The sequence below is a fragment of the Mastomys coucha genome, unplaced genomic scaffold (genome assembly GCF_008632895.1).
Source record: "Mastomys coucha isolate ucsf_1 unplaced genomic scaffold, UCSF_Mcou_1 pScaffold9, whole genome shotgun sequence".
Taxonomy (NCBI): Eukaryota; Metazoa; Chordata; class Mammalia; order Rodentia; family Muridae; genus Mastomys; species Mastomys coucha.
This window is the reverse complement of record NW_022196915.1, coordinates 65,397,840-65,420,044: the sequence shown is the minus strand read 5'-3', so window position 1 is coordinate 65,420,044 and position 22,205 is coordinate 65,397,840. Positions and strand designations below refer to the sequence as shown.

At 40.6% G+C, this 22,205-nt stretch overlaps 1 protein-coding gene across 1 annotated transcript in view; it reads right to left on the bottom strand.

The window, feature by feature from the left end:
- Positions 1 to 22,205, bottom strand: part of Vwa8 (von Willebrand factor A domain containing 8) — a 349,402-nt gene that overhangs the window by 271,283 nt on the left and 55,914 nt on the right. The window contains exons 3-4 of the mRNA XM_031362757.1: positions 17,306 to 17,436; positions 13,367 to 13,477 (exon numbers count right to left, since the gene is read on the bottom strand). Of these exons, the coding sequence (XP_031218617.1) occupies positions 13,367 to 13,477; positions 17,306 to 17,436 (242 nt within the window). The remainder of the gene's footprint in view (positions 1 to 13,366; positions 13,478 to 17,305; positions 17,437 to 22,205) is intronic.

Sequence of the window (22,205 nt, the reverse complement as noted above, 5' to 3'; positions counted from 1 at the left end):
TGAAACATTACATTTTAGATTACATAGCCAATGAAATAGAAAACTAACAGTTATCTATGAATGGGTAACGTAATTAAACAAGGGAACAAATTCCTTAATTGGAGAAGAGAAATGAAGGTAATGGCTGGGCTTCTGTTCCATAAGTCTTGTGAAAACCAAAAATCTGGGTAGGGAAGCTTAAAGTCCACAGTGTTGGTTAATGTGTCATTAAAACAAGTTCTGTGGGCTGGAGAGATGGCTCAGCGGTTAAGAGCACTGAATGCTCTACCAAAGGTCCTGAATTCAAATCCCAGCAACCACATGGTGGCTCACATCCATCTGTAACAAGATCTGATGCCCTCTTCTGGAGTGTCTGAAGACAGCTACAGAATACATAGATATAATAAATAAATACATCTTTAAAAAAATAAAATAAAACAAGTTCTATTTCCCTGTAATGTTCAATGTTGACATTACATATTTGGCTGACAGAACTGATAAGTAAGAACTGTAGCCCCGTGGATTTAAGAAAATTAGTAATGGAGGGAAACAGGAAGGAAATGATAATGGCCCAGAAAATGGTTAACTTCTCCTTTAACTTACAGATCCTGAGCACAAATGTTTACATTCAAAGTCCCTGAAAATCACCTTTAAAGGAAAATCTAATTCACATTTCTCTGCATGCAACACAGACAGAATTAATGCTGCTAAATATATCTCGCCACTCCTTGTGTCATCTCTGGCTCCAGGGCACTGGAGTAGAACAACAGGCTCTCCTTTACTGTAAGTTCATTAAAGGTAGGTCCAGACTTATTTTCATCACCCATGGCTTCTACTCACTACTGTTCATGTTGCTCCCAAGTAATCTTCACCCCTGGGCTCCAAGTATCTCTTCTATGCTAGTCTAGTTCCAAACTCCAGCTCTCCCAAGCTTCAGGTCCACATGGGTGCACTGCACAGATGTCTGCAATCAGACCCCACAGCACCCCAGGCATCCCTACAACACTGAGCACACCTCACTTCTCCCAAATCTGCTTCATTTCTATCCTAGATTGCTTTTCATGCTGTGATAAATACCATGACCAGAAGCAACTGAGAGAGAGAAAGGTTTGTCTCGCCTTACAACTCCCAGGTAACAACCAACAAGGAAATACAAGGTAGATAGTCAGGCAGGAACCCAAAGCAGAAGCCTTTCTTATATAACTCAACCACCTACAGTGGGCTGGGCGCTCCCACATCAATCACTAACCAAGAAAATGTCCACAGACTTGCCAATCTGATGGATGCAATTCCTCAATGGGGTTGCCTCTTCCCAGGTAACTGCAGCAATGGAATGATCAAACTCTTGTTGTGTTGACAAAAACTAACCAGCATGTCTTATACCCTTCCTTTATGACAGGGTCCTAAAATTGTCTCTCATCAACTAGATTTGCTTTATTTTCATATTCTGATAGTCCTTAATTCAACTTGAACTTATCCAGCATGGTAACTGGCCTGACATCCAAGAACAGAGGAACCTAAGGAAAAAGGAAGGCAGGGGAAGACCAGCCTGGGTCTCTTTACTGCAAAACTACAAGGGCGGAGTATTTCTGAACTCACCCCTTTCTGCCCCTCCCTAGTCCAGCCTTCTTTATCCCTCAGATCTCCTCCCTAAGAGTCCAAGCTGCTTAGTTCACTATAGAAGCATACTTGTGTAATATGGTATGGTATGGTATGGTATGGTATAGTATAGTATAATATAGTATAGTATAGTTGCAAATACGGCATTTGCCACATCTTCTGCTATCAGTTGCAGCACGGGTAGGTAGCCCTTGAGTGACAGTGAACTTGGTGTGATTTCTCCCTCTCAATCTTTACTTAAAATGAACTTTTTAACTTAAATTTAAATTTCTCTTTAGTGATTAATGGAAAAAAGAACTAACTGCATCTACTCCACCCACATGCCCATGCAATAACCAGAGAAGCTTGTGGAGTACTACAGCATTCACTTTCCAAATATCAAAGGAAAAAACAGGAATTTCTAAATCAGGATTTCCTTTCAATAAATTGTTAAATTTTACACTGTATAGCAAAGGGTTGATTTACTTCAGGTATCTATGAACTACTGTAATAAAATAAGATTAGGATCTAATGATAGACTAAAGATAACTATCCTACTTTAAGAACAAGATCAGAAAAAAAACCAGAGAAACCCTCTCTCGAAAAAACCAAAAACCAACCAACCAAACAAACAAACAAAAAGAACAAGATCAGCTCACAAATAATTCTTCAAATCTATCATTATTGCAAATATTTTGATTTTCTTCTATAAAACTGACCATTATGCCATGGCATTTATTTATTTATGAATGAATCAAGGTGACTTGAAGGCCCCCAAAGGAATGAGGTATAGGGGAATCTTGGCTCTTCTAAGTGTGCAAAAAACAAAACTGGAAGCATAGTTTCTGCAATATCAAAACTCAAGCAACAGACTGGCACAGAAGGATTTGGGATACTTTCGTATAAAAACCCACCTCAGGCTCACAGCCATCCATTGAACTGAGCACAGGGTCCCCAGTGAAGGAGTTAGAGAAAGGACCCAAGGAGCTGAGGGGTTTGCAGCCCCTTAGGACAAACAACAATATGAACTAACTAGTACCCTCAGAGCTCCCAGGGACTCAGCCACCAACCAAGAACTATACATGGTGAGACTGATTCAATGGGAGGAGAGGACCGTGGCCCTGTGGAGATTCTGTGCCCCAGTGTAGGGGAATGCCAGGGCCAATAAGTGGGAGAGGGTGGGGTGGCAGGCATGGGGAGGCAACAGGGGTTTGTTCTTGTTGTTTTTGTTTGTTTGTTTGTTTGTTTGTTTTTTGGAGGGGAAACTAGGAAAGGAGAAATCATATGACATGTAAATAAAGAAAATATCTAATATAAAAAAAAAAATTATGAAAAACAGAAAAAACAAAAACAAAAACACCACAGGGGCTGGAGAGATGGCTCAGCAGTTAAGAGCACTGACTGCTCTTCCAGAGGTCCTGAATTCAATTCCCAGGAACCACATGGTGGCTCACTACCATCTATAATGGGATCTGATGCCCTCCTCTGGTGTGTCTGAAGACAGCTACAGTGTACTCGTCATATACATTAAATAAATAAATAAAAAATAAAACAAAACAACAAAAACCCCCACCTCAGCTGTGGTTTCAATTAAGCTTTCTTTTATAAGAAACCTGTCTTTTCAAGAACACATAGCTCTTGATAAAAAAGTAAATTAAATATCACCACTAGTAGCAAAATTCTTTTGTTAAATTTTATCAACCTTTAATATAAGACAAAATATCATATTTGATTTTTAGAAGCTTCATAGAGATAAAAATTCCTATTTGCTGAGAAAAACTTAAATATACACAGACCAAAACTTCATAGCTTGCCAACTATGGGTAGCAAAAACAACATCTGACAGCGCAAGGCTGAGGGAACATGCAGCTCTGCCTTCATTCACCTCACAGGCACTGTGGCCACTACACACACAATCCAGAGAATGGACACAGAGATCAGAAACAGAAGCCAAGGACACAAAGATTCTTTCCTCTACTCTAATGGATGTGTAGAAACGAGAAACGAAGAAACTGGTGGATGAGAAAAGACAGCACCGCTGTGGTCACATGAGAACCCTCACCCACACGGCATCTCTTCAAATTAGGAATACTGCTACTAAAGAACAGAGGAGAGATTCCCCATTCGGAAGACATCACAGCAGTAAGTGTGGCAGGCCAGAATCATGGTCAAAACCAATGTGGCCAGCAATGAGCTCTGCCAGGCTCATACAGCAGGCTTCTGACACTGTGCTAGGGTGACACATCATCACTTCTATATATTAACAACAAGACTACATCATTTCAAACAGGGGGAAACAAAAGGCAAGCCAAAGCTGAGCAACAGTCTCCAGAATTACTGGCCACAAAGAGGATGAGTCCTGCTGCAGAAACCCAGCTGGGTACCACGTGGGTCGAGGCAGTCATTTGTTGAGTGATTCAAAACATGGGTGTATTGAAAGGAGGAGGAAGAAATTGTGGATAAATAGAGAAAAGAAAGTAATTAATGACTGAAACAAAACCTAAGGAGGTTGTTGCTTGGTGTTGGAGCAAGCCATCTGTAAGCTCTCTATAAGATCCATAGCTCAACTAAGAATATGAAAAACAGTAACTTTTTTTCTAATTTGACATTGGTATTTACTAATCTTATGCACTAAGTGGCAATGAATTGGAAGTTTCACATCACAGTTGAATCCAAGCATGTGGATATGAAAAGAAAGTTACTAATCTACCTTGCTTTCTGTTGGTGTGATTAAACACCAAGATGAAAAATCAACCCGGGGGGGGGGGGGTTGTGCTCAGAGTTTACAGTCCAACATCAGAAGCCCCAGCAGGAACTTGAAACAGAAGCCAGGAGTCAGGAACTAGAGCAGAAACCATAGAGGAATGCTGCTGACTGGCTTGCTTCTCCTTCTCGCATGCTCAGCTGCCATTCTTATACCACCCAGACTCAAGCGTTCAGGGATGGTACTGCCCATGGTGGGTAGGCTCTCTTACATGACTTGGCAATCAAGAAAATGCCTCACAGACCTGCCCGCTGGGTGACCTGGTAGAGGAACCCTAGTTTGTGACAAAAACGAACCTGCACAATTATAAACTTGATTATAAAAATGATAAATTCTGTAAGGGGAAGAAAAGGAAAATAATGACAAGTATCATGAAAGATTTTAATTTCTCATATGCCCTTTGGTAATATGGCTGTAACCCAGAAGCATCCCATTCCCATCTATATGCATATTTGTGGGGAGCCAAGGAAGCCCTGAGTAAATGTGAACTGTTGACATAGGCACGGCCATCAAGGACCCAAAAAAGCCTGGCAAAGCCTGCTCCACCCCAAGCTCAGAAGGGCGGTCCTTTCTCAGGTCCAAGTACAAATGTTGACAGTGTGTGCAAGTACAAATGTTTATGACTGATTGACCAATCTGTGTAAAACCCAGCAGCTATAGCTCCCTCCTAGTGGGTGTCTGCAACCAGAGCCTGCTGCCTGCAGAGACTCAATAATCCCATCCCCTGTGATGTACAGAATAAACACATTGAGTTTGTATATGCTCAGCCCAGGGGGTGGCACTATTAGAAGGTGTGGCCCTGTTGGAATAGGTGTGGCACCATGGGTGTGGGCTTTAAGACCCTCATCCTAGCTGCCTGGAAATCAGTATTCTGCTAACAGCTTTCAGATGAAGATGTAGAAATCTCAGCTCTACCTGCACCATGCCTGCCTGAACACTGCCATGCTCCCACCTTGATGATACTGGACTGAACCTCTAAACCTGTAAACCAGCCCCAATTAAATGTTGTCCTTATAAGAGTTGCCTTGGTCATGGTGTCTGTTCACAGCAGTAAAACCCTAACTAAGACCCTGAGGTTCAGGGCTATTTAGTAGTTGGTGCTAGTTCCATTGGAGTGAGTACAACCTACCCAATTCCAATTTTTCTGTACTAATATCTGTGTTTCTGTCCTTTCTGTCCTTGGCTCCCCAGATAGGTCAAGTCTGTGAGCCTCATCAGTTGTGACCCACATCAAAACTTTTCACTGTGGTAGACAAGAATATTGGCTCACATGAAAAGGTCTTAGGCAGATGCTCTGTGGGAAGGGAATCTGAAGCCCTTGACTTAAAGAGCAATGACCAGAGACTGCCTTAGTTCCAAACCACTTCCTGACTCTGTATGCACCCATGAAATTACTTAAATGCTTTAATCAGCACTTTCGGACTTTGTGACTCTAATCTGATTACATTAACAGAGAATAAATAAAATAAGTAAGTACTCTAACGTATCAATGATGTTTCGGGCCACATATAAGCTTCAACTTAACTGGAGAGAAAAAACTGCTACAAGTGACATGCTTACCACAGGGCCAGCATGTGGCCCTCACTCAGTCATGTCCCCTTTGTCTCATGTCTGCTCATGAGAGAAGGAGTCACGCCGGCCTTCCCTGTTCTCTCATGCACACTGCATCTCCCTAGCAGGCTCCGGTGGTCCTCAGAGGAGAGCCTACCCTCCATGGCTGTTATAAAGCTGGCTCGCAGCAGGCCACTCCCATTTATGCAGTACCAACACAACTACTTAGTTAAGAAACTGTTCTATAAGCCTGGGGATATATGAAGGACACACCTATCTACACCTACAGTTGCTGTGAGAACAGAACAAGGTTAAGTATGAGCTTGAGAAAATGACTCGAGCTACTCTGCAGCTTTTCTATGTAGACTGGTAAACATAGCAAAGTTCCTCTTGAAATCTTAAAACCTATAAAAGAACAGTGCACATACATTTTTTTTTTTTTTTTTTAGGAGGCATGACTAGCTATGGTATTCCCTCAGAGGAGAAATTAGAGCAACTTAAAGAGTCTTTCTTGTCTATCAAGGAACAGAACCTTGCTGACCTAATTCTTTCAAATAAAAATCAGGAAAAAATACATCAAGCCCCTGCTGACCCAGCCATCTCATCCCTCAGCTTTAATAAGCCAACACATGGACATAAAGGAGTCCAAAGTAAAAGCAGGTTTATGACCCGAAATAAAAAACTAAGTTTGTTCTAGATTTGATTCCAATTTGATAATACCTGCGGCAAGTAATTAATCTAGATATCTGTGGCCTCATTTACTAAATGAGAATATTCTCTAGGGATATCCAGAACATAATAATTTAAAAAGCAGTACTAGAATGAAAAAGTAAATCATTGCTAAAACAGTCATTATTAATGAAAATAAATTAATGAAATGTGAAATAAAAGCTTCACATTTACCCAAAAAACCCTGCAGTATGTAAATGTACTGGAGGAGGGGGGACAATGAAAAACGTAGATTTTAAGTTCCTTACTCCGTGAGTATATGTGTGTGTGTGTACACCTGTTTGTGCATGTCTGCACCTGAGTGCAGAGCCCCAAGGTCAACGCTGAGTGTCTTCTTCAGTGGTTTACCATTTTAGTTTTTTGAGATAGGGTCCTACTGAGCCTTAAGCTCACAAATTCTGCTAGACCAGACAGCCAGCAAGTTCAAGAAATTGAACTATACCTGACCTGTCCCTCACCCCGCTCCCTACCCTACCTTCTGGGTTAGAGATTTGTGACCCTGCCTGACACTTATGTGGTTGCTAGAAATCCAAACTCAGGACCTCGTGCTGTGCAGTAGGCATGTTACTGAACTCAACCATCTCCTTCAGCCCCAAATCTTTACTTTAAGATGTCAGAATAGGAAACCCTTTCTCCTCTAAACAAAATAAATATCAAAATGGGATAAGTTGATTTTATGTGAATGTGTCCCTCAAAGATCATGAGTTCGATACTTGGTCCGTAATGCAACAGTATTTAGAAATAGGGTCTTTAAAAGGTAATCAGGTAATCAAGGCTATTTACTATGAACTGGTTGATGGTATATCAAAAGTGGATTAATTATGTGCAAAGGATGAATCTGGTCTGCATCTTCTCTTAATTCTCTTACGTGCCTCTCCTTTCTTCCTGACCCTCCCCTAGTCACGAAGGGGATGAGAAGCGGGTACTGGGTTATATTTGAGAGGAGCTCCGTTCAGGTGTGTGTCCACAGCAGGATGACAGCAGATAATAGTGTCCTGTGTTTCAAAATGCCAGTATAAGTCTCACTGTGAGAATTTTGTTTGTTTTCATTTCTATACAATTCATGGGTCTATTTCAGGGTCTAGAACAAGCCTGTTATACCTAACGTTAATATCTGCTTACTAAACAAAGTTCTCCTTTTGTCAAAAAAAAAAAAAAAGGTCAAGGTCAGGGCTCGTTTGTAACAGGAAGACTCTGAAATACAGTATTAGTGTACACATGCATGAAACCTATAGACATGGCCTCATTAGAACTATGACCCAATCAAGCAAGCTAAATGACCTATTTTTATAAATACAAAGTACATTTCATTTTGCCTGGATTATACTATCTGACCCAAATATACTGTGAATACTTAATTACATGGTGCTGGCATTCAGTTATTAACATAAATTAAATACAAGCTTAATTTCTCTTGTAAAAAAAATTAGTTGTTGCTACAATCACGAACAATAGCATGTGATCACTACAGTTGTCGATGTGGTCACCATGATCAGCATCATTACTTTTGGGAGAAGCAACAAAATCAAATTCCCCCTCTCTTATTAGTCTATTATATGAATCCTAGCCATGGGAGCTTATTGTCCCATCTGCAAGACAGGTAAGTAGGGTCCCCACTAAGGAAAGGGAACTTTAAGATTAAAGAGCACTGATATAAAGCACCTAGCACAAGAAATACCTCATCATCATTTCCCTTGATATTTTTAAACTTAATTCACAAACCTATCAAACAGTTCATATTCAGTTCAGATAGGAAGGAGCTGGTCTCAGTATGGAAGCAACATGAGAAGGAGCCAAGACCTTGGAGCTCTGACTGCCACAGAAGTAGCAAGTGTGTGAGCAGAATCTGGCATTTCTTGGGAAGCTCTGACTTCCTTAGCATCACACTCCTTTTCCATTGACTGGGAGCTTAGAGAAATGACAGCCAATGCATTCTAAAAATTAGACCTCCCATGAAAATTGAAAGTGCAAATCAAAGCCTATCAGTTTGGCAAAGTATACAGAGACACTCAGCGCTGATGAGACTCCGTAAAGCTATGACCACATGAGGCAATGAGGTGCCCTATAGAGCATGAGAGGGCATACTTCCAAGAAGGCAAATTGACGGTGAAGAGCCAGGCTCTTAGGAAAGTCTCACTCTGCCATGAAGATTCATACTTCTAAGGATTCACATCTGAAAACCTCATCCAATCATAACAAGATTCAAGTACAACAATAGTCAACAAACGTTATTTGTAATAATGAAAAGGCACAACAAACACTGGCTGGCAACATGAGAGGGTACAAAATGGCAACATTATATAACAGCATTACTATTTGGTGAACTATAGTACAGACATTTAAAAAGCATATTTTTAAAAAATACCTAATGTCTTCTAATTTTAAAAGATACCATGTATAAAAAGGAATCCTGTAAACTTAATATATGGTATTCCATTTTGGTCAAAGTTATTCATTATAAATGATAAATACATAAGCACATAGATACATAAATACATAAAACTGTAAAAAGATTCAAAATGTTGGTCTTTGTAAAGCACATAACAAGTAGTTTAAAATTCTTAGTAATAGCATGGACACCAGTAATATGTTAACTACACTGAAAACCATAAATATTCTCCCATTACCCATGTATAGCTACAGGCACTGTTTCATGTGTTGATCTATCTAGGTAACAGATGGTACTTGGTGGTGATTAAAGCTACTATCTTTACAGTCTGGAATCAAATTCAATAGTTAAAAGTATTAAAGAAATTAAGGGAATTTCTTAAAGGACTTAGGGTCTCAAAAATGTGATTAGGTGGCAATCAATGGGAAATTTTGTCTACCTAGAATCCAAATGGAAATTAATTATAACTGTGGTAATTCAAAACAGATGTCTAAAAAGTCGATATTTGGATAGAGAGACAGACAGCCCAGCAGATAAGAGAGCTTGCTGCAGTTCCAGAGTCCCTGGACTCAGTTCCCAGGACCTACACTCACAGCCACACTAACTCCAGATCCAGGAGACCTGACAGCCTCTTCTCCTTTGTGGGCATCACATGCGTGTGCTCACGCATGCACGGACACACACACACACACACACACACACACACACACAGACAAGTCTTTTCTTAAGGATCAGTCACTTATCCACAGAAAAGCCAACTGTTCTTAGTCATGCCTTTTTCTTTTCAATTTACTTAAAATTTTACCAAGGTTGATAATTTAAAGGCAAAAGTGCCATGTATGTTCCAGTGTTGAGTGCCAGAGATGAATAAGATAGATATATTCTAATAGAAAGAAAAAAAAAAGAAAATACATGTGGAGGCCATGGTAAGTTCACATGCTGATGCTATATTAGGCTGGGTTACAGGGTTTGGATTTTATTTATCTTATTATGAAGTTACTTCATGCCTTTAATCAACAATCTGTTAACTACCGAAAAATAAATATAAATTAGCTTAAACTTCAAAAGAGTCTGAGGCAATTGAGAGAGAAAAGATCAATATTGCCAATATTCAGTCACAGGCTTTGATAGTGTCGACGTGCTACTGAAAGCTAAGAACTGATGTGTATCATGAACAAGGCTCATCGAGAAATAGGAAGTATAAAATACACCATACATCTACATGGTTCTTCAAACATTTTATACACTGCAGCAATATGTCTGAAAACACGTATTTTAGAATGGCAGAAAGTTTCATGAAAGTAATTTACATTTATGCCACAAGCAATAAATCTTTAGGCTGGAGAGATGGCTCAATGGTTAGGAACAGAGGCTCCTGTTCTAAAGTACCAGTGTTTGGTTCCGAGTAGCGACATGGCAGCTCACAACTGTCTGAAACTCCAGCCTCAGGGGATCTGATACCTTCTTTTAGCCTTAGTGGACACTATATACATGTGGTGCACAGAAATACGCACAAACAGAACAAACACCCATGCACATAAAATAAAATTAAATTTAAAAAGAAATAAATTTCTTCTAATAGATATGCAACAATAAAACAATTGTTTGTTTTGCATTTTATCTTATGTGTCTGGGTATTTTATCTGCTAGAATGACTGTGGACTTCATGCATGCCTCAAGCCTTCAGAGGCCAGAAGAGGGTGTCAGATCTCCTGGGACAGGAGTTAGAGACAGTTGTGAGCTGCTGTGTGGGGGCTCAGAATTGAACATCTGCAAGAACAGCAAGTGTGCTTAACCTCTAAGCCATCTCTCTACAGTCCCAAAACAATTTTTAAAAGATAATTAAAATTTACAAACAAAAAATCTTCAGCTCATCAGTAAATTTAGTTTCCTAAAATAATTCCATTTCCGAACAGCCAACGTATTAAGACATTTTAACATTACACAAACACTAAAACCTACTGTGACACTGGAAAGTCAAGCAGGAATCACAAGCCATGGCCGTCACCCACTGGCATTCGTACATAACGTGTGGGGCACATGCAGTTCTCAGAGGAGACTGCTTTAAAATACACTTGTGGGCATCATCCATGAGGGGGAAAAGGAGTCGGGCCCGGCCCATGGAACTGAGCCACAACAGGCAGGCCTTTGAAGGTTCTGTTACAGCCCACTGTCTCTCAGTTTCCTGGTCTATCTCCACGTGAACAGTCTCTGGCAGCCACTCGCACCACAAGGACTGAGAGTCTCTGCTATGATTTCCCTGCCAGACTGGCTGAAAACCTTCAGAAACCATGAAGCAACATAAGCCCCTCCTCCCTTAGGCTATGGTTGCTGGGTATTTTGATCACGAGACACAAAAACAAATCTTTATCTCACTCTAGATTTCTTTTCTTTTCTTTTCTTTTCTTTTTTTTTTTTTGTTTGTTTGTTTGTTTTTCGAGACAGGGTTTCTCTGTGTCGCCTTGGCTGTCCTGGAACTCACTCTGTAGATCAGGCTGGCCTCAAACTCAGAAATCCCGCCTGCCTCTGCCTCCCAAGTGCTGGGATTAAAGGCGTGCACCACCACCGCCCGGCTCACTCTAGATTTCTAATCTCACATCCACAACTGTTTCTTGTGTAGCCTTCCGGAAGAATTGAACGTGCACAAAAGCAAAGATGCATTTCTTCACAAATGAGACCACATACTGTCTGACCACTTCTTCCCACTCATGCTCTGGACTTCTTACTAGTAAAAAATAATGCCCCACCCTGGGTTATATATGTACAAGTGTGCACTGTGCACTATGGACTTGAACCCAGGCTTTCATACCTACTAGGCAACGACTCTTTCAGGAAGCAAATTATTTCATTCTTTTCAATGGCTACAGATATTATATTAACGATGATTTCATTAGCCTCTTCAATATGTATCATTACTGTTTTCAATTAGTTTTCTGATTTTGAAAATACTGCAACTAATATCACTGAAGGCAGTTCGTTATGAATACATTTGTGTAGGGGGCATGAAGGGCTTCCTGCTCACAGACAGGAGCTAGGGGAATTTAGAACATTAAGCACATAGAATTGTTTCTTCAAGAGAAGGAATTCAAAGTCTGCTGTCTGCCCAGAAGGCTGGAGCAAATGTGCATTCTAGCCGGCTGACTTTGGCAGAATCTGTGTGGCTGGAGACGTTCCAGAGCCTGACTCCCCTTCCAGACCCTTCCTGTAAATTTGTTTTTCTTGGTCAATCTGTAGAGCCTATCCGTATGGAAGGTGTCACATATACTTTACAAAGAGTTTCAATGTTGTCATGTCTGAAATGTGTTCTGGTCACTCTGTTCCTCAGGGATTTAGGTACACTTTGTGTGCATGCAGGATTGAGCTAGTTTATACAGGAATAGTTGTCACCATATTATGCTGTTTAAATACACCGAAAGAAACACAGTCAGACTTCCCAAGTTTGAACAAATGCTGCCTACTGCCCCCCACAGCTTGTCTCTCTGCTGCCCCTGAAGTTTGCAGAGACCCCTCACACACCTCAGAGAAAGCAATGCTGGAAATGTAACAGCTAAATGCAGATATCTGCTGGTGTTTTGTCTGTTGTTTGTTGTCTTGTGAGAGACAGTGTTTGGACCCCATCAGCTTGTGAGGCCTCCAGCAGCTCAGCTCTTCACTCATCTCTCCTTCTTCACTAACTATGAAGATCAGTGAATCTTTAGAGTTAAATAGTTTATGTCTTAACTTGCAGTACTTATTAATTAAAGAGTCAAAGATAGCCCCATGAACTCAATGGTTACAACAAATATTTTCTGTATAACTTGATAATTTTAGTCTGCATCCCATATACTATGAGGCATTTGAAAGAACAACATTTAATAGTTTATACAATATTTTTAAGACAGAAATAATGCAGTCTCTCATAATATTATAAAACACTATTTTAGTTGATTATCAGCATCTAAGTCATTTCCCCACCCCACTCACCCACCCCCCAAAAAGCTATAATACCTGAAAGTATTTCAGTTCATGTGTTTTAACCCACATTTTCCTAATTCACCTTTAGATTGAAAATACTCATGTCAACATTCTAGGGAAGCTCCTGTATTAAAAGCAGCTGTAATACTTCTTCTTTATGAGATTTATGTAAGTAAGTCATAAGCAGCAAGTGGAAGGTAAGGGACCCTATCTTCCGCTGCCTCGTGAGTACCGGTCACCTCATCCGAGTCTTCAGAGCTAGCAAGACACTTCCAAGAAGGCAGCACCAAGCCCTAAATCACATCTGTCTGTCACTGACACATGTTCACTCTCTTTCCATTTTAAAAGTCAATTTCACATAGCCCTGGAGTACAGTCATGGGCGGGAGGGTAAGAGCTTGCCTGGTCAATGTAAAAAGCTGTGCCAGCTCGGATCTCCCGGCGCTGCTTGAGGTCAGTTTCGGTGGTGTCCCTTGACAGGGCGATGTATTCCACCTCTCGTTTGGTCAGCTCCTGTAGAACACAGAGCTAGGTTATTCCAGAGCTAAAATCAAACTACCAGCCTACAATTTAGAACAACATGTTCAACAAAGCCACTGCCTAGAGAAGAGCACTGCAACTGTTAATTATGGATTCAAAATATTTTCAGTCTTTGAGAAAAACTCATAAACTGGATACTAAAACATACACATGCCAGGAACTTCTCATCTCAGCTCTTGGAAGGCAGAAGGAGGTGATCTTTGTGAATTCAAGGCCAGCCTGGTCTATATAGCAAGTTCCAGGCCAGCCAGGGATACAAAGGAGACACTGTCTCAAAGCTTCCCCCTCAAAACAAAAACAAAACACACATAAACATGCACACACACAAAATGCATGCACACAAGCAAAACCACAAACATACATATACATGCATACACACATGCACATATACAAGCACACACATTGTGCCTCCACACATGTACACACACATCCTTAGAGCTCCATTTTTACTAAACTCCATCTTACTACTTAAGTAATAAGAATCAAAATTTAATTCTTCAAACTTTAATTTATCCTGCTAAACTTTTTTTCAAATATCATGAATAGTTATTGGGCAAATTTTCAAAAAGTCATAACAAAGTTTTGTAAGGAATATTTACCTTTTTTAAAAAGTATGAGTTTAATTCATTTACTCAATTAACCAAGGCTTAGCAATTGAAAACTGTATCATTGTTGGATATTTCACCAAGTGTGAAACAAGGAAGAAGAAAAAAACAGCTGAAGGAGATGAAAGGAGCTAGAGGAAGAGGAGGAAGAGGAAGCCAAAAGGGGACAGAAGAAAAACACCTATTCTGTGATGTGAGGAAACAGGGGTCATCCCAAATCCATCCCGTCTCACAACATAAAGCATCCTGCTCTGACCTCACAGGCAAGTACATCACCGTGGCTTTTACAACAGTGAACTAAGAACAGGGACATTCTCAAGCACCTAAGGGTCTAATAGCCTTTCCTAGTCCTAAGAATCACTTTACTTAAGGAGAAAGGCCACAAAGCATGTCATTGTTGAAGAAGGTTTTCACACAGGAGAGCGTGTGTCCTTGCAACTTAACCCTGTCCTCCACGGATGAACAGTACTTTATTTTCATTCAGCTCTTTCAAATTTCTTTGTTCCAGATTGCCATAGTTTGGAGTATAATGAAAAAGAGGCCAACATTTTAAATAGATAAGATACATAGTCATAAAGATGTGATAATATCAAATGTTTTCCTAAATATAAGTGAATTGTCTGACTGTGAAAGCCAATACTTGAGTAAAGTAATTTTCTCCTTTAACAGATGCCTACTTCTTGATTTCAGAATACATCACTGATAACAAATGTCCTGTCTGCTTTTTTGATTGGCTGAATGTAACCTCCGTCTCTGAAAACCCTTTCATGTGCAATGACTGCCAAAACTGTATGGCCCTTTTTTATTTTTGGATTTTGGTTTTTCTTTTTTTATGATTTATTTATTTTTATATTACATGTATTGGTGTTTTGTCTGCATGTGTGTTGGATCCCCTAGAGCTGGAGTAACAGACAGCTGAGCTACCATGTGGGTGCTGTGAGTTGAAACCAGATCCTCTGGAACAGCAGTCAATGCTCTAATCCACTGAGCTATCTCTCCAGTACCATGGTTTTTGGTTTTTCAAAACAGGGTTTCTCTTTGTAGCATTTGCTGTCCTGGAACTCACACTGTACACCAGGCTAGCCTCAAACTCAAAAATCCTCCTGCCTTTCTTCTGGGTGCTGGAATAGAAGGTGTGCACAACCATGCTTGGCACCCCTTGTTACTAAAGAGCATCACAGTTTTGAACTGCACTCTGAGGACAGTGCTGTCACTCTCCTCCGTCTTGACAACTTCCTTCCTCAGCCAAGTACCAGCCTCCTCAGGTACTACTTCATGAAAGAAGCGAGCAAGCTCACACAGCACCAGGAGAAGGCAGCAGACAGAACTGTCTTAAACAATCTACAATCTCCTTTAATGTGAGTTAAAAATCACAGCAAGTATTAAATGTCTCTATTTTGTTTTTATTTGTTTCAGCAAGCTTACCCCCAAGACAGTATATACCCAGGACATTACCAACTTTAGGTTCTTATATCCAGTGACAACAGTGTTCACTGCAGAGTGTGCAAGGTGGCGGGGCAGCACTGAGTCTCTACAAGTGCATTTAAATGGCGGGGGAGCACTGAGTCTCTACAAGTGCATTTAAATGGCGGGGCAGCACTGAGTTTTCATATATGTTTGGCTACTTAGATCTATTTTACCATTTAAAGTTTGGTCATAGTAGTCATGTGACTTCATACCTATAGACTTACACTGCATTTTTTGACCAAATCCCTATGATCTCCTAGTCCCTCTCATTTCAGAATTCTAACAACATCAAAGTGTGCCCAAAAGCAAAATCTCAATGAGATAGCGAGTCTTTGAAATGAGTCGGGGAAAGAACCCCATGTAGTTGGTCCCCCTTTCCTAGACAAGACAGTTTCCTCGTGCACTCACGAAGGCTAATGCTGTATGCACTCACGAAGGCTAATGCTGTGTGCACGAAGGCTAATGCTGTGTGCACGAAGGCTAATGCTGTGTGCACTCACGAAGGCTGATGCTGTGTGCACTCACGAAGGCTGATGCTGTGGTGGGAGGTTACACCTCACAAACTGACTCTGGACATGAATCAAAGATGCAGAAGTTATGGGCCAGTGAGAGCTTGGCTTCTTTCTGATCTGTGGCTTTACTTTTGTCATGCCTGTCTCACATACACTCTGAAATTCTAAAGTAAATTGAGGGCCAGAGAGAGGGCTCAGCAGCTAAGAGCACTCTCTGCTCTTACAGAGGACTGAAGTTTCACGACCTGTGAAACTCCAGCTCCAGATCTGATGCATCTTCTGGAGCATTCACATACGTGTGACTCACACACAAAAAGTAAATGTTTTTAAAAATAAAAAAATGAACTAAATGTGCCACTGAGGTAAAATATAATAAAACAGATTTCAACAGCATAAAAATCAATTCTTCAATAATAAATAACACAAGCAAATTTTTAACAAGGGTGTTTTTTCTCCTTTCTAAAACGTTGTCTTCAGAGGTCATTCCTGCCTGGATTAAGAGCACAATCCCTATTAATACAGGATAACAGAAAGGCCTTGTAAACATCCTGATGGGCACTGAGAACAGAATATTTCAATTCACTTAATAACATTTGCCTAAGAACTAGTATTATTCAAAGAAACATCGTATCAAAGAGGTCAAATGGGGGGGGGCGTTCAAGCCTAACTCAAATTCTCTAGCTAGATAAAGATCAAGTAGATTATTCAATCATTGTTCATCTGTTTTCTAATCTATTTAAACAGGAGGAAAAGCAGTATGTAGCTATGACATTAAAAACCGCCCTTTTCCTCCAGTTCCCTCTAAAAGCCACAGAACTTCAAAACATCAAAAAGCATCATTCTTTTATGTTGTGAACCCAACCAAGATAAGGAAAAGTTCACTGAGTGGCAAAGTAAGGGCTAGGAGAGGCATAGACGTGTTGGCTTTTACAGTCTCAGACTTGCTGGTTCTGTGCACTCACTACTGACTGCCTACATTTATCTTTCTTTTCTACCAGAAGTGAAAGGCATTCTACTTACAACAAAAAATATGCTGCACATGGGCTTCCCAAACAACATCTGTTGAGCCCTTTATGAATGAGGCATTGCCTGATGACAGCAATACGTAATAATACAGCTAAATCTGATATTTGTATAAAATCTTCACTTTCATTAACTTTATTACATCCTTTATCAAAGTTAAGATCCTAAGGAACTAACAAGAACTGACTGCTCACCAAGTACTGCATGGCAACAGAGCGCCGAAGAGGCCCGGGAGGTCCTATGAGAAAGACATCTTGCCCCAACAGGTCCTTCTGCATTATCCATCTCAGATGCTGGACTACGGACTGAGCTGGAGATTCTGAAACTTTGAGAAAAAAGAAAGATAATGAAATGCAAATTTAACTATTATAACTTTACTATATAACTATATAAATCCCCAAATAATATAAACTATATATTGAAAATATGCATTTGTATAGGATGGATGGATAGATAGATAGATAGATAAATAGATAGATAGATAGATAGACAGATAAATAGACAGACAGACAGACAGAGTGTAAATACCTGGCAAAATTCAGTTTTATATGAAGATTACTATCAATGCTAAAACAGAAAAATATCAAATAGACATCAAAGGGTCATACATCTAACATTTCAAAGTCTATGAGAACATTGGGGTAATCATCTGTAGGTGTCTTTAAAGGAACAAAAATACTTCTTATGGATGAATCATTTTATTCTAAAAGGAGACATAGCCAAACGATCAAATGATCCCAGACAACTAATGATCGTTACAGTCATGAAAAGCTGGAGTCTGCTCTAATCTCAAATGCCAACACTTGGAAGACCCCCCCACCCAAGGAATCTACAATTCCAGTCCACTCTTCTATACCATTAGTTACAGGAGCATTTCCTAGGAAGGTGTAAACAAATGTCTACTCACATAGATAAAACAAAAACAATAAATCCACCCAAGTCTAGTTTGAACTAATGAGTATATTGGGCTTATTTGCTGGGAGATGGGTGTGAAGTTTCTTATAGGAATGTGAGGGGGATGGGAAAGGAGGGCAGGGGAGGAGAAAGAGATAAAAAGAAGTCTTAATTGTTCCAAACAACACAGAAGACAGGAGAATGGACAAAATGCACACAATAGTTGTGTAACAACAAAAAGTGAATAAACTATCACAAAGGTTGAGGAACCTTAACATGAAAATGTCTGAATGCTCCCAAATGTCAAATTTTCTGAGAACCCACATCACACCACAGAGGGAAATTCCACACCCAACCCCAAGTAACAAGTAATTGTCAAAATGCAAAGGCACTAAAAGAATCACTTGAAACTATCTGTAAACTGTATGTATATGAGGTACATAAAATGGAAATGACTTGGGGCCCACCCCCAGGTATCTTATTATAATATAGGTGTTAAGGCCTGGAAAGCTAGTGCCTATCTGATAGCACTGTAGCCATATTGTCTTATGCCTGTGGACAGCCATCTTATGCTGTTACAAGGAAACTTTATGTGCTGTTACTAGAAACTTTCTCATGTCTGAGCTGACTGTATATTATGTTATGTTCTATGCTTTGGTGGTCTTGGAAACTCCCCCAAACCCTTGCCTTACATTAGAACCAATCACAGTAAAGTTTAAGTCCCCAAGACTTCCCTGGGTAACTGATATTCTGGCTGGCAAGTTGAGACATGAGTGCTAGGCAAGTTGCCTACCAGAGTTGAATAACCCAACCAGTGGGAACAGGATAAATGCATCACAAAGACATGCTCCTAAAGAAGTCCCCTATCCCTAAATCCTGATTGGTGGGATAACCTGGCACAGATGTTTGTGTATTTCAGAAACTCAAGAAGAAGGAAGACCAAAGTGTGAATAGTTTGGTCCTTCTTAGAAGGTGGAACAAAATACCTATGGAAGGAGTTACAGAGACAAAGTGTGGAGCAGAGACTGAAGGGATGACCATCCAGAGACTGCCCCACCTGGGGATCCATCCCATATACAGTCACCAAACCCAGACACTATTGTGGATGCCCAACAAGTGCTTGCTGACAGGAGCCTGTTATAGCTGTCTCCTGTGAGACTCTACCAGTGCCTGACAAACACAGAGGTGGAGGCTCGCAGCCAACCATTGGACTGAACACAGGGTCCCCAGTGGAGGAGCTAGAGAAAGGACCCAAGGAATTGAAGGAGTTTTCAACCCCAGAGGAGGAAGAACAATATGAACTAACCAGACTCCCCCTGAGCTTCCAGGGACTAAACCACCAACCAAAGAGTAGACATGGAGGGACACCATGGCTCTAGCTGCATGTAGCAAAGGATGCCTTGTCAGTCATCAATGGGAGGAGAGGTCCTTGGTCCTGTGAAGGCTCTATGCCCTGGTGTAGGGGAATACTAGGGCCAGGAAGCATGAATGGGTGGGTGGATGGGTGAGCAGGGGGACAGGACAGGAGATAGGGGATTTTCTGAGAGGAAACTAGGAAAGGAGATAACATTTGAAATGTAAATAAATAAAATATCTAATTTAAAAAAGACAAAAAACCCAACAACAACAAAACAACAACAAAAACCTTGGTAGCATTCTGGCTTTGGGTCACTGTCTCAGCTCCCAAGTCTGACCTGTGTCCCAGATCAATCAGTCCCAAGGTGTGTGTTCAATAAGCTATCCCTGTTTGATGGAAATCAGTACCTGCATGGTTTGTGGGGTGTTTCCTGTGCCCCAACAACAAGCAAATATTCAAAAAAAATTTAAATAAAATTCATTTAATGGCTATTTCCAAAAATATGTCAGACCCTTAACAATATGTAACTGAGTGAAAAATAATCACCATAAACTGTATTGATAAAGCTCAACCCATTAGCATGTGGGTTCTTTAGAAATACACACACACACACACACACACACACACACACACATATATATATGTATGTATATATATGTGTATATATATATATATACTAAAATAGTGCTCAAAAAGCAAAAGAGCAAGTAAATAATATTATCCAAGCTAATCAGGTACCTGGGAATGAGGAATGGGATGGATCAAACAGTCTTGTAATAGTATCAATGGCATTGGTGATATTTTAGTTCTTTGTTAATTGAATCTGTTCCTTGCCAATCCATACAAGTAGGTAGCACACCCTGATTTTCCTGTTCCCTGACCTTCTTGTATCTCCTTCCCACCACTGCCCACTATCCCCTGACCTTCTTGTATCTCCTTTCCACCACTGCACATTGTCACCCTCAATATAGGTCCCTTTCATGTCATTCATTCATGTCATTTATTATCTGGTTTTGTGAACCAATGAACTCAACTGAAACCATATATTTGACTAGGGGTATGAAATTATCCAGTGTAGCCAATGGATACTCCCCATTACCCAGAATCCTTCAGTACCCAATAGTTCAGCAAGAAAAGTGTAATGGCTATTCTTGGTTGTCAACTTGACTACATCTGAAATGAACTAAAACCCAAATATAAGGCACAATTATAAAGGATTTTTGGTTAATTTGAAGTGAGAAGATCTGCATTTAATCCTGATCTTTGAGGAACATAACTTTAATTCTGATTTTGGGGCAAGAGGACATACCTTTAAGCCAAACTTTTGAGCTAGAAAAACCCACCTGTAATCTGTGGCACACACCCTCAGCTGGAAGTCCATCTAAGAATATGGAAGCAGCTTTTGTTCTTTGCCGGCCTGCTCTTGCTTAGAAAGCTTTCCTTCTGTAGCATTAGAGTCTACTTCTTTGGGATTCCAGTGTACACTGAAGACCAACTGAGGCATCCAGTTGGATTCATGGACTGGGAAACTATGGGATTCTTGAACTTTCTATTCAAAGCCAGTCATTGTTGGATTTGCTGGACCACAGATTGTAACCTATCCTACTAAATTATACTAAATTTATAAACACATATATAAATATTAGAGAGAGATTCCTTCTATAATTTCTGTTACTTTAGATACAGAAGAGTAGGTTCCCATGAGCCCCTCAGACTCCATGACTATTGGATACCATGGATACAGATTATGGTGTTTGTTTCCTTACATTGAGTTTTATACTGAAAGAGATATGCACTACAAAGGAGTCTTTTGCATGTACACAATACTCTATATTCTTAGATTTTTGTTGAGGTCATAGAAGAATTCAAAGATCCAAGAAACAATTACCTAAGTCTAAAGTATACCTGTTATCATCCAGAACCTGCGGCAGATATGGGCGGGTCCACAGACCTGTTGCCAGGGCAACGGCCACCATATTCCCAGAATCCATTGGGTTCAACTCTCACCTTTACCTGGACCTACTACGTCACAACCCCTATATATGAGACAATTCCTCCATTTCTCGCTCTCTCTCTCTCCCCTCTCTCTTCCTGCACCGCTATCTCTTTACTCCCCAATTAAACCTCTTACACGTGGAACTGTCCACCCCAGCGGCTGCTGCTCTGCGCGGAGAGTGGTACCAGCACCACTCACCTGGCGACTGCTCACCACTTCTTGCTAGAGACATCAGACACCGTGGGACACAACAAACCTACAGCCAAACGCCGCTAGACTACGAACTCTTACCACGTGAGCTGTATCCTACTCAGGCACCATTCAATTCCATGTTTTCCATTTACCAGACTGCTCATAACCAGCCACACAGACACCGGCATATTAATTAATAGGATCAGTCAGGGGGAAGACTTCCAGCTTTCCAGATAAGGTCTGGCCAACCTTCCCTGGAAATTACGGAATACAGCCCCCCCTTGGCATACGCGTTAGGATGTTCTGCCACTGGGTGCCCCTCCCTTGGAGGTAACTCTAGCTTCTAATTTCTCACAGGGCTCTTTGCAGCCGTCAAACCCCCGGATCCAGGGTGAGTTGCTTTCCCACGCAGGCCACCGGCCCTGCCAAATTGCCACTAGGGTTTCTCGTGATGACTTGAAACCACTAGCTTTGGCTGTTAATTTTTCTTGGTGCTTGGATTGTTCTCAGGACACTGGTATGAACATCCAACCACCCCTCAATGGGTTCCAGAATGTCTTTGACAGTTCCTCCAGACACCCCACTGAGATGTCTCCTGGAAAATCTCAAATCTTTAAAGCTTACGCCTGATTTGAAGGCATCAAAATTAATATAT